Raw genomic sequence first — 17,508 nt, forward strand, 5'->3', positions numbered from 1 at the left:
TTCCTTCAACCCCAAATGAAAAACAGCCTTCATTTTGTCCACCTGTCCCTGATAAATATCATTTCCTTTCTCTCTTCCCATTTGTGACTGAAATTTTTGAGAACGCTATCTATAAAAGGTGCTTCTACTTCCCTTCTTCCTACTCTCTTTTTAACTACAGTCTGGTTTTCAACCTCATCATTCAAATGAAATTGCAAAAATCTCTTAATGGCCTTCTTCTTAATCTTCATTCTTCTTAAGCTTTCTGCACTCCTTGATACCCGAATTCTCTAATTTTGATAACAAAACTCTCCTGGTTGTCCTAGGACTTCTCTGATTATCCTGTTTTAGTCTCATTTACTGGATTCTTACTTAATTACGTCTTAGTGTAGGTGCCCTATAAGGTTTTGAACTGGGCCTTTCTTCTCTTCTTCTATGGGGTTTCACTCAGTGCTCATAAACTCACATAAATTTATTTATCATCTCTTTTCTGATGAGTCTCAAATCAGGCCATCCATCCTTAATCTTTGTGGTGACCTCCAGATTTACAACTCCTATGGGACAACTGCCTGTTGGAAATTTTGAATGGGGCATCTTGAAGAAATCTTAAACTCAACTTGTCCAAAACTTAACTCATTACCTCCCTCTCAAAACTTTCTGACTCTTCCCAATGGCTATCCAGGGTATCACTCTCCTCCCAAATCTCCCAGGCTCACAAGCCTGGTCATCATTCTTTTAAAATAAAACCCTTACTTTCTGCTTTATTAGCAACTCTAAGACAGAAGGGCAAGGAGTAGACAGCTAGGCCATTCCTGACTGCTCACCCTCCAAACCACCATATCCAATCTGTTGACAAGATCTATAGATTTTGCTTTCATCACATCTCTCCTAGATTCCCTGTCTCTCATACTTCCTCACTAATGCCTCAACTACTGCAGGAGTTTTCTGGTCCCTGTCCCAAGTCCCATCCCATTCCACTCTCTCCTCCATTCAATGGACAAAGTAATTTTCCTAAAACCCATATCTAATCATGTCATTGTCATATTCAAGAAATAAGTCCCAATTGCTTCAAGGAGAAAATACAAATCCCATTTAGCAATCAAATCCCTTCTTAACATGCTCCAACATTTTTCTCATATTCTTCTTATTCCCTTACACCTCCTTTCTCCAGTGACATCTTTTTGTTCATCCTTGCACTCACTTTGCTATCTCAACTCACTTTTGGCCATTTTTTTAAATCTTCCTATATTAAGGTATAGGTTAGGTTTGAACCCAGGACTACCTATTCTCTAGGTCTTCCTCTCTTCCACTGAGCCAGCTAGCTGCCCCAGTCTCTTTTGCTTTTAAAGCTCTTCTTAAATGTCATCCAACTTTAGAGAGAGAACTGATGAATTCTGAGTGCAAACTGAAGCAGATGTTTTCAATTTTCTTCATTTTTGTTGCTCTTTTCCCCACAACATGATTCATGGTGAAATGTTTTGCATGACTTTATATGGATAATACGTATTTTATCTCTTGCCTACTCAGTCTGTGAGGGAGGTAGAAATTTTGGAACTGAAAATACATTTTTTAAGTGGTTTTCTTTTTAGTTCCTTCAATTTCTTTTTTTCTTCCCTTATTGCAAAAGGTAGCATATCTAGCACAATATAAAACAATTATTATGATAATTCATAATAATTGCTTCATCTCTAATCTCATTGGAAAGGCTTCTAACTTATCCCCATTGCACATGATAGTTGCAAACAGAACTAAACCATCAGGTTTTAGATCGATACTACTTGTCATTTTAAGGAAATATTCATTCTTATGCTTTCTCCTATTTTTAATAGGAATGGGTGTTGAATCTTCTCAAAGGTTTTTCCAGCATCTAATGAGAAAGTCCTGTGTTTTATGTTCATTTTGTTATTGATCTGGCCAATTATGCTGAAAGTTTTCCTCATATTAAACCAGTTTTGTATTCCTGATATTAATCACAACTGGCTATGCTGAATCATCTTTGCTGTACTTACTGGAGTTTCTTTGCTAATATTATATTTAAGATTTTTACAACAAGGTTCATTCAGGAAATTGATCTATAATTTTCTGTTTTGCTCTTCCTGGTTTAGATCAGCACCATATTAGTGTCACAAAAAGCATTTGGAAATACTCCTTCTTTTGCCTATTTTGCTTTAAAATGTTTATTTAGTATTGGGAGTGACTGCTCTTGAAATTTTTGAGAGAATTCCCTTGCAGCAATCATCTGGCTGGGGAGGGGGGTGTTCCTTGGGGAGTTCTTTGACACCTTTAGCAATTTATTTTTTTTCCAAAATGCTATCATTTAAATATTCTATTTCATCATTTGCTAACCTAGGAAATTTGTATTTCTGTAAATATTCATCCATTTCCACTAGATAGTCCACTAGAATACTTTTATTTTCATATACTTGGGGGTAAAATAGCTACTACTGATTTGCTTTAATTTCCTCTTCATGTATGGTGAAGTCATGTTTTATAAACTTTTCATACTGGTAGTTTGATTTTCTTCTTTACCTTTTGAATCAAATTAACCAATGTTCTATGCTATATGGAACAGGTGTTTTGTTTGTTTGTTTCATAAAACCAAATCCTAGTTTATTAGTTCAGTAACTCTCTTATTTTCAATTTTATCAGTTTCTCCTTTGATTTTTAGGATTTCCAATTTGAACTTTATTTAGAGATTTCTGTTTTGTTCTATTTATACTTGTTTTAGTTGCATGCACAAAGATCTGATTTTCTCTATATTTTTACTATAAGGCATTTACATTTTATATCACAGCCTTAACCCACCCTCTCTCTTCAAGGTAATTATATATTGTTCCTCCTCTTACAATGTATAATTTTAATGTGTCCTTCTCCATTTGTTGGCTATGGGAGACTTCACCTCCCATAGCTATGACATTGCACAAGCTGTCTTCTATACCTGAAATGCTCTCCCTTTCCTCCCCTCCAACTCAGAGGCCCCCCCCTTTAAAGGTCAAGATTCAGCTCCAGCACCACCTTCCACATGAAACCTTTCATGATTTCCTACATTCTTCCTCCCTACCTGTCTTGTTAATTGTATTTATTCTTAGTTTATATTCAACATATATTCATCTCTGTAGTTGTTAGCCTTGTTAGAATACATGGATCTTGTAAGAAGGTATCATTTCATTCTTTGTCATATCTGACACCTGAGAATGTGTCTCTCCTGCCCTCTGCAATTCCTGTTTCATGTCTTTATGGATGTTAGATTTAATCGAACGTTTCCAGGGAAGAATAAGTTAAGCATTAGTTTATTCCTACCTATAATGCCAGAGGATCATGACAACTGAGCAAGACACATGGTTAGAGAGAGTGTAGTTATTGAAGGAGCAGAGGATTAAAAACATTACTAATGAAAACTATTGGGCAACTTTGGTGAATGAAGAATATAAGGGAGAGCCACAAGTCTCTCTGGAATGTTGGGAGATCCCCTGAATGTATCAGATTACAAAGACCACAAGGTCTGACTCTTAATCTTGAACAAGAAAGAGATAGGGACAGCCTGCTTTCCCAGGCCCATGGGATAATTTTCTCTTTTGAACTATTTATATATTTTGAGTTGCAAAAAGAAAATAGACAAATGAGTAAATGGAGTCTAAACTTTAGCCATATCTAATAGTGTATCTAATTCTGAATCCCTAACACCACTTTTAATCCTCTGCCCTACATTACTCCCTTCCAAAAAGATGAAAAAATCTTTCATTGTAGTGTCCCATTAAAGAGATATAAATATAGATAATAAAGTAGAGAATAAAGAAATCTAAAACTCACTCTTTGTCGATCTGATTCCTGGCAGCTTATGTTGATACCCTGTAGTTTGAGAAGGGAAAGAAAAGAAAAAAAGAAAAATTCAGAGGGAACAAGTGCTAGAGAGAAGCTGAGGGCAGGGAAGGAACAAGGGAAGAAACAGCAGATGAAAGGAGGGAAGACGAGAAGAGAATAGCAGAGGGGAAAAAGAGAATAGGACAGAAGAGACATAAAGACAAGATTTTGGGAGATACAGAAAAGAAAGGCCAAAAAGGAAAGAGAAAAGAGAGGGAGAAAAGATAGAAGAAATATAGAAAGGTGAGAGAGAGGGGGGGGAGAGAAAGAAGGAGAGAGAGGGAAGGAAAGATAGAGGTGGGAGAGGGAGGAAGAGAGTTTGAGTAGGGTATCTCTTTGTGGACAAAAAGGTTAAAGGAGTAATGGAGAGGAGTTGGTTTGGGACCCATAGGAGGAAAATGGTGCTTCAGCATTCAAGAAGAAGGGACTCATGGCATACTTCTTTGTTGAAGGAATCTAAATACAATCCAGTCTCTTCTGATCTTGAGAAGTGACCTCCCCATGTCTTCATAGTTTGTCACCATTTTGAGGGCCAGGGCTCCCAGGAGCGAGAGAGAAACCATGAAAACAAAGGAGACCCAAAAGGAAAGAAGAATTTGGGGCAGGTGAGTTGTTTTCTGGAAAGGGAACCACCCAGAGAAAGAGAGGCATATATCCCAAAAGTCAAGCTATTTACCATTCACAATGAGGCTATCATTGTCTATAACCAGGTGTTTTAGCTTTCTTGTACAGAGCTGTTCAGTCAGCTCCCAGTAAACCACCTTTTTGTCCAGGACATGGTTGGAGGAGTACTTCTTGAAAGTGCAGAGTATATCCACTCCGGTTGCTATCCTGTTCCTCAGAGACCTGGAAATTAATGGTTCAGACAAGTGGTTTCAAACAGTACTTCCTAGGAGTCACATGAGCTATATTAAGGGTAGTTCCAAACTGATTTTAATGTGCTAGCTTATTAATTTAAAAAGTTATATATGTATGTATGTATGCATGTATGTATATGTTTTTCTGAGCCAAAATGCAGGCAATAGGGACCGTGATGATGTATAATTTAGTGGCTTCAGAAATTTCCTTTTGAGTTGGACACCACTGGTTTAGTTTCTGAAATTTAGTTATTCAGAGAACACTCTTGAGAGAAGTGGCTGACTTGGAATAAAGGTTTAGAGATGATTGTAGATTTAAAGTTGAAAAGGACATGGGAAACCATCAAATATAGCCCTCTCAGTTTATAGAGGAAAGAAATGGAGGCTAAGGCAGATTATGTGACTTGCATAGCATCACACATCTGGTAAGTGAGAGAAAATTTGAACTTGTTCTTTCTGATTCCAAACTTAGCACTTTATCAAGGACAATGAAATTGGCAGTACTCTGTAACATCACTTATTTGTATGTTTATAGGTGTCTGTGGGGTCTGATTATTTTCAGTAGTTTCTTTAGAGTAGTGGAAAGAAAAATGAATTTAAAATCAAAGATCAAGTGTTCAAATTCTGACTATTTTTGACCTGGGGAAAGTTATTGGGATCTCCTTGGGTCTTCATTTTTTCATCTGTAAATGAAGAGAGTGGGCCAGATTACCTCTACTGTCCCTTCCAGCTTGGAGCCTATAAGATTCTAGTGAAAGGTAATGTTGATATGTTCTAATCAATCATTTTCTAAGCACTCATTTGGTGCCTCCTCTATTATTCTTTTCATGTGGAGTTATAAAGTGAAAACAGTTGCAAACTTATCTATGGAAAGAGTAATGGGGAAAGGATATTTTTCTACCTGAGAAAGAGTATAAGGAGTCTAAAATATTTTAACAACTTCTTGGTTGGAAGATTTTATCCATTACAGGTTGGGAAAGAAGGAATTTCTACTAAGAAGCAGAAGAAGAAACAGCCTGGGCATCCTTTGTGTGAAATGTTAATTGCTGGTCCCTAATATCTGAGCTGATGATGTCTTGAAGGATTCTCACCTCAGTGAAAGGGCACTGCATCCAGAATACTGAGAGGCAAGCCTGCTGCTTCCAAACAATACCTTGAGCTGGAAACAAAAGGAGAGAGGGGAACTTCTGTGTACCTGGCTAGAGCAAGCCTAAATACACAGGGCTAAGGAAGGTAGCATGGGACAGAGGAGGTAGCAGGGAATGGGAGTAGAATCTCACCAAGATTTGCAGGATATGCTCAGCAGCCTCGAATGTTCTGGAGTCCTTTTGATTCATCTTTGTTGTGTAAAACATGTTGGTAATAGTGAAGCTGAGTGTGAAGGTCTTGTAGTAAGAGTTCCATGATACTGTACAAAAGGAAAGGTAGGTATCCCATTGGCTGAGCCTTGCAAATGTTATTCAAATGAGAGAAAATGCTTTGTAAACCTTCAAGTTCTATATAAAAGCTAGTTATTGTGATGATCATTACAATGATGATCATAATTTTTCCAGGTGGCACTGTTCAAGTCCTCCCTCAGAGGAAAACTCAGCAGAATGAACCCACTAAGAAAATCCTGAGGATCCCTCCAGCCATACACAATTTTTCTAGCAGTGTCAAAATTGTGGACTTGGAGTTAGAAGACTGAGGGAAGCTGACAAAACCTCACTGTCTGACAAAGTCACAGTTTGGGAGATGGGGGCTGGCAAGGCAGCTCCCTGAAAATGAGGCCCCCACTGATCCCTCTCAGTGACTTCTCTCTCTCTCCAACTTCCAATGGTCTTGTTAAGATTATTGTCTCCTTGCCAATGCAGGAGAAATAATATGAGAGCAAATACTTATAGGATTACACACATATATCCCCATACACAATCCTCCCAAATTATTACCCTAAAAGTTTACATTCACAGAATTAAAACCTAAAGATCATTACCCCCCTTCCTTTTCCTCTCCACAGAGTAACATTCACTTCTATTACAAGCCAGGCAATCCAAGAACATCAATAGCCTTCAAGAAACACGCCACTGCAGATAGAACCCAGGTAATATTGCCAGGTGATTTAAAGTAACACAAAAAAATTGAACATGTAAATTGAAGGAAACCCCAAATCTGGTCTGTCTCAAATTAACCTTCTAATCATGTATCTAGCTAAGAAATGTTTTGTTATCCATCTCCTAAGTAATTGTGATTGATTGTGAAAGCTGACCAAAAGTCAGCTCCCTGGTCACAGTTCCAAGGGAGGAAAGAGTGCTTTGGGTTACTCACAAAACAGAATATCCACCAGAAGGATATTAAACACACTTTTGCTTTCATTATAACAAATCTGAAGGGCTGAAAGCAGATTGATGCCCAGAGTTAACACTGAGGGCAGCAGTACAAAGAACCTTAAACTTGGAGCAGTACTCCACTCACCACAGGTACAGATTCAACTTTAACTGATAATTTTAAATGAAAAGGAAAGGGCTGCAAATGAGTAAAAAGAAGAAAAAGAAATTCAACACAGAGAGCTATTTTGGTGACAGAGAAAACCAAAATGCAAACTCAGCAGAAGACTACAAAATCAATGCCATTGCATGCAAATTTTCAAATAAAAATAAGGATTGCTCTCAAGCCTAAAAAAATTAATGGAAGAAGCTCAAAAAGAGCTTTAATGATTAAATAGGAGAGGTAGAAAATTCAGGAGAAGTGGTGACAGTGATACAGGGGATTCATGTAAAAAGTCAACACCTTGATAAAGGAGGCACAAACAATATTGAAGAAATGAACATCTTTCAAATCAGAATATACGAAATGGTAAAAGACATTTTATAAAAATTCAATGAAGAGATGAACTCTTTCAAAAAGTAGAATTGGCCATATGCAACAAGACACACAAAAAATACACTGAAGAAGAATTTCTCGAAAGGGAAAATTAGCACTAGGGGAAAAATGAGGTATAAAAATTTGCAGAGGAAAACAGCTTTAGAGAGTACATTTGGCCAAAGGGAATATGAACCACAAAACCTCACTCAAGAAAATCATCTTCTGTTGTCCATCAATGGGAAAATTGCTGAACAAATTGTGGTATCTGATGGTGATGGAATAGTATTGTGTTGAAAGGATTGTTGAACTGAAGGAATTCCATGTGAATCAGAAAGACATCTTCAGAAAGATGCAGAGAGAAATGAGCAGGAGCAAGAGAACATGGTACACAGAGACTGATTCATTGTGATTGTGTCATAATCAAATGTAATAGACTTCTCTACTAGTAGCAATGCAAGGTTCTAGGACAATCTATAGGGACTTATAAGAGAATGCTACCTACATCCAGAGAAAGAGGGGTGATTGCAGAAATGCTTAAGAAAAATTTATGATTGAACATATGGTCTGATTGGCAAAATGATTGATTGGGGATTTTGACTTTTGGACTTTAAATTTTTTACATTGAAATGAAAAAAAAATTCATTTAATTAATTAATTTAGAAGATTTTCTCATGGTTACATGGTTCGTGTTCTTTCCCTTCCCTCCTCCTCTGCCATAGCCAACACACAATTCCACTGAGTTTTACTTGTATAATTGATTTATCAAGGAAAGATAATGACTGCGAAGTGATTCTTAGTCACATGTATCAAGGAAAGATATATTGATGAAGACCTATTTCTGAATTATAATTGCACTACAGTGATTGTTAGGAGTCTACATCCCCAGTAATATCCCCAACAACCCATGTGATCAAGCAGATGTTTTGGGTTTTTTCTGTGTTTCTATTTCCACAGTTCCTCCTCTGAATGTGGATACCTATGTTTCTGAAAAGTTCCTCAGAATTGTCTTGGATCATTGCATTACTTCTAATAGAGAAGTCCATTGCATTCAATTATACCACAGTGTATCAGTCTCTGTGTACAATGTTCTCTTGGTTCTGTTCCTTTCACTCAGCATCAGTTCCTGGAGTTTGTTCAGTTCACATGGAATCCTTCCAGTTCATAATTCTTTATAGCACAATAGTATTCCATCAACAACAGATACCACAATTTGTTAAACCATTCACCATTTGAAGGGCACACCTTTCATTTTCCAGTTTTTTGCCACCACAAAGAGCACAGCTATAAATATTTTTGTACAAGTCTTTTACCCTTTGATGGCTTTGGGGTATTATAAATGCAACAGTGATATGGCTGGATCAAAGGGAAGACAGTCTTTAAAAACCCCTTTGGGCATAGTTCCAAATTGCCATCTAGAATGGTTGGATTAATTCACAACTCTACCAGCAATGTATTAATGTCCCAATTTTGCCATATCCCCTCCAACATTTGTTATTGTCCTTTGCTGTCATGTTAGCTAATCTGCTAGGTGTGAAGTGGTAAATAAAAGAGTTGTTATGATTTCCATTTCTCCCATTATAAGAGATTTAGAACATTTGTTCATGTGCTTATTAATAGTATTGATTTCTTTATCTGAAAATTGTCTATTCATATCCCTTGCCCATTTATCAATTGGGAAATGGCTTGATTTTCTGTACAATTGATTTAGCTCTTTATATATTTGAGTAATTAGACCTTTGTCAGTGGTTTCTTATAAAATTTTTTCCCAATTTTTGCTTCCCATCTAATTTTGGTTGCATTGAGTTGATTGAACAAACCCTTTTGAATTTAGTGTAATCAAAGGTATTATTTTACATTTTGTGATTTTTGCTTTGTTTAAATTATTTCCTTTCTCAAAGACTGGCAAAATACTATTTACTGTGTTCATCTAATTTATTCATGGTTTCCTTCTTTATATTCAAGTCATTCACTCATTCTGTTTTTATCTTGGTGTGGGGTTTGAGATACTGATTTAAACCTAATCTCTCCAAAACTGTTTTCCTATTTTCCCAGCAGTTTTTGTCAAGTAGTGCATTTTTGTTCCAAAAGCTGGGATCTTTGGATTTATCGTAGACTGTTTTCCCGAGGTCACTTACCCCAAGCCTATTCCACTGATCCTCTTCTCCTCTCTGTTAGTCAGTACTATATTGTTTTGATGACCATTGCTTTATAGTATAGTTTAAGTTCTGGTACTGCTAGGCAACTTTCCTTCACATTTTTTTCATTATTCCCTTGATATTCTTGATCTTGTTCTTCCAAATGAACTTTGTCATAGTTTTTTTTTTTTTCTAATTCAGTAAAAAGGTTTCTTGGTAGTTTGATAGGTATGGCACTAAATAAGTAAATTAACCTGGGTAAGATGATCATTTTTACTAAGTTAGCTAATCCTACCCATAAGCAATTAATATTTTTCCAATTGTTTAGATCTACTTTTAGTTTGGTGGAAATTATTTTGTAGTTGTGCTTGTATAATTCCTCTCTTTGTCTTTGCAAATAGATTCCTAAGTATTTTATATTGTCTAAGGTGATTTTAAATGGAATTTCTCTTTCTAACATCTGCTGCCTGGGTGTGTTGGAAATATATAGAAATGCTGATGCTTTATGTAGGTGACTTTTCTAAAGTTGGTGATTATTTCCACCAGATTTTTAGTGGATTCTCTAGGATTCCTTAAATAGATCATCATATCATCTTCCAAGAGTAATAGCTTGTTCTCCCCACTGCCTATTTTAATAAATTTCTTTTTCTTCTTTAATTTCTATAGCTAGTGTTTCTAGAACAACGTTAAAGAGGTTATAATGGGCACATCCTTGTTTCACTATTTTTATTATTGGGAATGATTCTAATTTATCCTCATTGCAGATGATGCTTGCTGATGGTTTTGGATTTATATAGTTTCTTATTTTTAGAAAAAGTTATTCTATTCCTATACTTTCTAGTGTTTTCAATAGGAATAACTGTTGTATTTTTGTCAAAAGCTTTTTCTGTATCTATTGAGATAATCATGTTACTTTTATTGGTTTGCTTGTTGATATGGTCAATTATATGAATGGTTTTCCTAATACTGAAACATCCTTGCATTCCTGGTATAAATCCCACCTGACCATAATGAATAACCCTCATGATGACTTGCTGGATTCTTTTTCCTAATATTCTATTCAAGATTTTTGCATCTATGTTCATTAGGGTAACTGGTCTGATTTCTTTCTCTGTTTTTGATTTACCTGGCTTTGGAATCAGTACCATATTTGTGTCATAAAAGGAATTTGGTAGAACTCCTTTTTTTGCTTATTATGTTAAATATTTTCAATAGTGTTGGGATTTTGTTCTTTGTTCTTTGAATTGTTTGTTCTTTGAATGTTTGATAGAATTCATTTGTGAATCCTTCTGGTCCTGTGGATTTTTTCTCAGGAAGTTCTTTGATTAATTGTTCAATTTATTTTTCTGATATGGGATTATTTTAGTATTCTATGCTTTCTTCTGTTAATTTAGGCAATTTATATTTTTTGTAATATTCATGCATATCACCTAGATTTCCATATTTATATTGCCCCATAACTAAGCAAAATAGTTTTTAATGATTTCCTTAATTACTTCTTCATTAGAGATGATATCTCCCTGCTCTATCTCTGAACCCATGGTTCACAAACTTAAGTCTTCTAGAGTCCTAAATGTCTAGCTGCTCTCTGGGGTTAGAAGTCCCTGGCTGTCCTTATTTAGCTCCCAAGGTGCTAGAGTTGTCTCTGATTATGGCTCACTGGCTGTGACTCTAGCATTTCAATGCTGAGTTCTACTGTGGCGTCCCTTCTTTCATCTGGATCTTTTTTTTTTGTCCTTTTGAGGTATTCTATATTGGTTGGTGGTTTAGAGAGTAAAGGTCCTGTTTAGACCCAGCAGCCATCTCAACCCAGAAGTCCTGATTTTGACTTTAAAAAATCACTTGATTAGTAATTGGGAAATAGGTTTTGAACAACAATAAATGTATAATGCTGTAATTGTTCTTCAGCTCTGTGAGGGGGGAGATAGGAGGGGAGGGGAAGAACATGAATCATGCAACAGTGGGAAAATATTCTTAATTAATTAATTAAAAAATAAAAATGGAAAAAAATCAGACATTAAAAATGAGAACTCAGAAAGTGGAAGATAATGACTCCATGAGATATCAAGAAATAATCAAAGAAAATTTTAAAAAATGAAAAAAAAAGCATATTCTGAAATGTTTCCTTCATTTGAAAAACTAGTGATCTGGGAAATAAATCTAGAAGAGATAATTTAAGGATTATGGTGCTATGTGAAAATCATGTTTAAAAAAAGAGATTAGGCATTATCTTTAAAGAAATTATCAAAGAAAACTACTTCAATATTGTGGAATCAGAGGGCAAAAGAGAAATCAAAACAATTCAACAATTACCTCCTGAAAGTGAGTCCAAAAGGATAAATCCCCTAGAATAGTATAGCCACATTCCATAAATCCAAGATCAAAGAGAAAATAATACCATCAAACAAGAAGAAACAATTCAAATACCATAGAACCATGATCAGGATAATAAACACTTTACCAGCTTCCATATTAAAGGATCATAATGGATGGAATGGATGGAATATGAAATTCCAAAAGGAAAAGAGCTAGGACATCAACCAAGAATAAGTTAACAAGTAAAAATGAGCATAATCCTTCAAAGGGGGGAAATCAATATTCCATGAAATAGATGTCTTTCAAAAATTCTTGATAAGAAGATCAGAACTAAATGGGGAAACTTGACTCTCAAATACAACATTCAAGAGAAGCGTAAAAAGCTAAACAGGAAAAACAAATCAAAAGACTTTCAATAAGATTAAACTGCATACAACCATGCATGAGAAGATGATTCTTTTAAAGTGTCTTGTCATTATTAGGGAACTTAGAAGGAACATACATAGACAGATAGCAAGGGTATAGGTTGAATATGATGGGATATTACAAAATAATATAAAATAAAATAGAAATATGAGACAAGAGTAATGCCTTGTGAGGAAGAAGAGTAAAATAAAATGGGCTAAATTATTTCACATAAAAGAGACAAGAAAGAGATTTTTGCAGTGGAGGGGAACAGAGCAGAGATTGGGAGTGAGGTGTCATTTCATTGGCTCAATGAGAAAAGAATATCTACAATCACTTGTGTATTAAAAATCTATTTACCCTGCATTAAAGAAGGAAGTTTTAAAGGGAGTAAGAGAATGGGGTTAAGAGAACTGATAGAAAAAGAGGGCAAATTGGGGAAAGTGGAGGCCAGAACATTAACAAGAGTAAATAAGATGGAGAGTGTCATATTCACTAATCATAATGAAGCAAAAATAAGTTTACACATCTCTATAATAAGAGACTCATTTCTCAAATACATAGAGAAATGAGTAGAATATACAAGAATACAAATATTTCCCAAAATGATAAATCGTCAAAGGAGATGAAGAGGGAATCCTCAAAGTAATTAATGTTCTCTTTAGACATGCTAAATATGCTCTAAACCACTATAATATAGAGTATTGCAAATTAAAATAACTATAAGTTGTCGCTCTACAACTCATCAGAGATCAGAGTAAGAAAAGGAAAATGACAAAACTTGGAGGGGATATGGAAAAGTTGAGACACTAATGCCTTTTAATGGAATTTGTAATTGGAATCCATTCAGAATGCTGGAGGGGATGTGGCAAAGTTGGGACATTAATGCATTGCTGGTGGAGTTGTGCATTGATCCAACCATTCTGGTGGGCAATTTGGAACTATGCCCAAGGGGTGCTAAAAGACTATCTGCCCTTTGATCACTGCTGGGGTGTGTACCACAAAGAGATAAAAAGAAAAAACTTGTAAAAGAATATTCATAGTGGGCTCTTTATTGTGTTAAAAATTTGGAAAATGAGGGAATGTACTTCATTTGGGAGAAGGGCCGAACAAATTGTAGTATCTGTTGGTGATGGAATACTATTGTGCTCAAAGGAATAATGAACTGGAGGAATTCCATGGGAACTGGAATGACCCTCCAGGAATTGATGTAGAGTGAAAAGAGCAAAACCAGGAGAACATTGTACACAGAGACCCATACACTGTGCTACAATCAAATGTAATGGATTTCTCCATTAGTGGCAAAGTAGTGATCCTGAACAACATGGAGGGATCTACGAGAAAGAACACTATCCACATTCAGAGGAAAAAAACTGTGGGTGTAGAAACACAGAAGAAAAACAACTGCTTGATTACATGGGTCGAAGGGATATGATTGGGCATGAAGATTCTAAATGAACATCCTAATGCAAACACTATCAACATGGAAATAAGTTTTTATCAAGGACATGTGTAAATACCCAGTGGAATTGCATGTCAGCTACAGGAAGGTTGGGGGGAGGGAAAGCAGGGAAAGAATATGATTCTTGTAACCAATGAATAATGTTCTAAATTGACTAAATAAATAATTTACAATGAAAAAAAAAAGATATTGGCTATTATGGAAGAAAAGGAAAATGTAAAACTTGGAGGGCAAATGGAAAAGTTGAGACACAAATGCCCTTTTGTGGAATTTGTGAAGTTATTTATCCATTCTGGAGAACAATTTGGACTTATGCCCAAAGGCAAAGGCCTAACAGTACATACTCTTTGAGCAAGTAATACCATTATTAGGTTTGTTTACCAAAGAGATTAAAAGGGATTATATGTGCAAAAATATTTAAAGCAGCTCTTTGAGGGGATGTGGGGGGGTATATAATTGGCAAGTGAAAGGATATCCATCAATTGGGGAATGACAAAGTTATAATATATGATTGTTATGGAATACTATGTGATATAAGAAATGAAAAGGAGGAACTCAGAAAAACCTGGAAAGATCTACAGGAATTAAAGCACAGTGTAATAAACAGAACCAGGAGGACATTGAACACAGGGACAGGAATGCAGTACAATGAACAGAACTGTGAATAACAGTTATTTCTCAGCAATATAATGATCCAAAACTATCCCTCAGAACTAGTGATTTTTTTAAATGCCATCTGCTTCCAGGGAAAAAGAACTGAGGAATTCTAAATCCAGAAGAAAGCAAGATTGTTTTCACCTTCTAACCTCTTTTATTTCAGTTTCATTTCACAAAAGGTCTAATATGGGAAACTTTTATATGTTTACATATGTTAGATCTACATAATATTTGCTTACCATTTCAAAATGGGTGAGTGGGTGGGGGAATTTGTGACTCAATGATCCTTAAAAATTTTGGAAACTGTTGTTACATATAACAGAAAAATTTAATGTTGAAAAAATCAAAATGATTCTCCAATAATAGTCAAAGTTTATGAATAGGGAGGTCTCAATGAAGAAACTCAAGTAAACAATATCTATGTGAAGAAATTGCCCAAATCATTGATAATTATAGAAATGAAAATTAAAATTATTTTGATGTTTCACATAAGTCGATAAGATTAGAAAAGCTAGAAAAAAGGAAAAAGACCAATATGGGTAATGGAGAAAATGGTCTACAAATATACTTTTGGTAGAGCAGTGCTGCACATTGGACTCAAATTTTAAGAAAGTAAACTAGAAATATCCCATGAAAATATGCATATAGCCTTTGACTGAAAAATTATCATTACTAGGTTTACAGCCCAAAGAGTTTAAAGAAAAAGAACCAGATATCCTATGGAAAAAATTCCAAACATTTTTAATGTGGCAAAGAATGGCATGAGGGAGTACTAAAGAATGGAAGTTGAGGAGATATTCTCATCAGCTGTGGAATGACTGAACAAGTTCTCATGTTCATGAGTGTGATGAAATCTTATTTTTCTATAAGAAATTATGGAAGAGGAGCAAAGAACTCCATGGATTGAGAGCCACCTCTAGAGTTATGAGGTCCTGGGTTCAAATTTGGCCTGAAATTCTTCTTCGCTGTGTGACTCAGGGTAAGTCACTTAACCCCAGTTGCCTAGCTTGTAACATTCTTTCTGCCTTGGAATGGATAGTTAGTACCAGTTTTCAGACAGAAAAGCATGGCTTTCTTAAAAATAAATTTTGAGATATTTTCAGAAAAACCTGGGGAGACTTGTGAGCAGCACCAAAAGTACAATGTGTACAATAACAACATTATAAAAATAAATAACTTGAAAAGATTTAAGAATTCTGATCACTACCATGACTAATCAGAATACCAGAGAATCATTGATGAAGCATATGTTTGAACAGATTGGTGTTGGATTCAGGGGGCAGAATAGGATATATATTTTGGAAACAGCTAATGAAATTCTTTGTTTTATTAGATTATAGGTATTTGTTACAGTAATAGTTTAAGAGGAGGTAGAAAAGACAGTTTTTCCATTGGAAATTTATTATTTAATTTTATCATGAGGAGTAGATTGAACTAGATAGCCTGGAAGTTCACTTCAAGATCTAAGTCTGTGATGTTATGAGTCTAGGACCAGTAGCTAGCTTTCAACTTCATAATTAAATGTAGCAAAATTTACCAGCAGTCATCAAAAGTGCAAATGGCTGCTTCCTACAGTGAGAGGAACTGAGGATGAAGTCAGATAGAATGTTAAAGTGATGGTTTTTCTCTGAGGCACTGAGGAAGAAAGATCATGAATGAAAACTATGGACCAGGTAAGCATGGTATGATTATAGGGAGAGGCTATAAAATACAAGGGAAACTATCTCTGTTTCACATGGTCACAGGCTGACATGTGGGGATTGAAATATGAGAAAGGAACCAGGATTTTCTGGTGTCTTTCTCTCTCTTTGGCCCTCCTATCCCAGCTTCTCTTTCCTAAGATGCTATTGGAACAAGATCAGGATGTACAAATTGTATCCTCTGTTTAGTGCCAGGATAAGAATACTCACTGTTTCTGAAGCAAGGGAAGCTCATTTGATGTTTATAACCTGTAGGGAGAGAAAACAGCCATGAGTGGAGAGACTATGGTTAGGAGAGAACAGAAGAAAATAAATCTACCTATGATCCAATAGTTAGGTAGTACAGTGGACAGAGAACTGGACTTAGAGTCAGAAAGACCTGAGTTCAAAATTAGCCTCAGACATTTTAGTTCTGGTACTCTGGGCAAGTCACTTGACCCTGACTGCCTCAGGTTCTTCATCATAAAAACGGGGGTTATAAGAGCACCTACCTCTCCAAAGGTTGTTGCGAGGATGGAATGAGATGTTTGTAAAGCACTTGGCAGAGAGACTGATTCAAAGTAAGCATTATATAGATGTTAGTTATTATTATTAGAGCTGCAAGAGACCTCCTAGATGATTAAATCCAAGTCTAAGAGCTTAGAAAGGTAGGTGTCAGGTTCAAAGAGAGATCACTTCATGGGACACATATCTGAGGTCCAACCTCTGTTTCCTTGGCCTGTTTTCCTGAGCCTTGTGTCTCCTTATCAAACAAATCCACAAATATTCAGTGCTTTAATCTATAGATGCAAAGAGGAAAATGACACTATCCTTGGCCTCAAAGACTGCTTTCCATTGAGGGTGACAGTGTGCACAATACACCCATTTGTTTGTGCTGCATAAATACCACGGTATGAGATTGCACAGTTAATGGCTGGCCTCTGTGCCTATGTTACCCATAGAATATTGGCTGTCCCATAGTCCTGGCATCAGAGTGGAAGCTGACCTTGAACTAGTTCCCCTGGACTCAAGTACAGGATGAGAAAAGAATAGGGATTCTATGTCCCTCCCCTGTGAGTTTTGGTGACTAATGGAATTTGAGTTATAGATAGTTCCAGCCTTGTTCACAGCAGCTGGATTTGAACCTGATTCAGCATAGGCAGGGGTCACTGTGTTTAGCATAGTCCACCTGGACAAAGGGCCTGTATCTCCAGAGTCGTGGCCTTAAACTCTTTGGGATATCCCCTGGAATTGTACTAGGAGGCAGGACTGAATTCACTTCAGGTGTTGAGCTGAGCAATGAAATTGCTGAGGAT

The 17,508-nt window shown here is 36.0% G+C and overlaps 1 protein-coding gene across 4 annotated transcripts in view; it reads right to left on the bottom strand.

Annotated features, from left to right (window-relative positions):
- The window catches only part of LOC103102194 (mucin-16-like), a 139,848-nt gene extending 122,945 nt beyond the window's left edge, over nt 1–16,903 (bottom strand). For 3 of the 4 annotated variants that reach the window (XM_056820584.1, XM_056820582.1, XM_056820581.1), the window contains exons 1-5: nt 16,424–16,902; nt 5,978–6,105; nt 5,789–5,856; nt 4,517–4,686; nt 3,790–3,828 (exon numbers count right to left, since the gene is read on the bottom strand). In XM_056820584.1, coding sequence (XP_056676562.1) covers nt 3,790–3,828; nt 4,517–4,686; nt 5,789–5,856; nt 5,978–6,105; nt 16,424–16,448 — 430 coding nt within the window. In that variant the 5' untranslated portion in view covers nt 16,449–16,902. Of the gene's footprint in view, nt 1–3,789; nt 3,829–4,516; nt 4,687–5,788; nt 5,857–5,977; nt 6,106–16,423 lie in introns of all 4 variants that reach the window. The other variant, XM_056820583.1, reaches the window with a different exon arrangement.
- Nucleotides 16,904–17,508: the final 605 nt, after the last annotated feature.

Source organism: Monodelphis domestica, chromosome 3 (assembly GCF_027887165.1).
Source record: "Monodelphis domestica isolate mMonDom1 chromosome 3, mMonDom1.pri, whole genome shotgun sequence".
NCBI lineage: Eukaryota > Metazoa > Chordata > Mammalia > Didelphimorphia > Didelphidae > Monodelphis > Monodelphis domestica.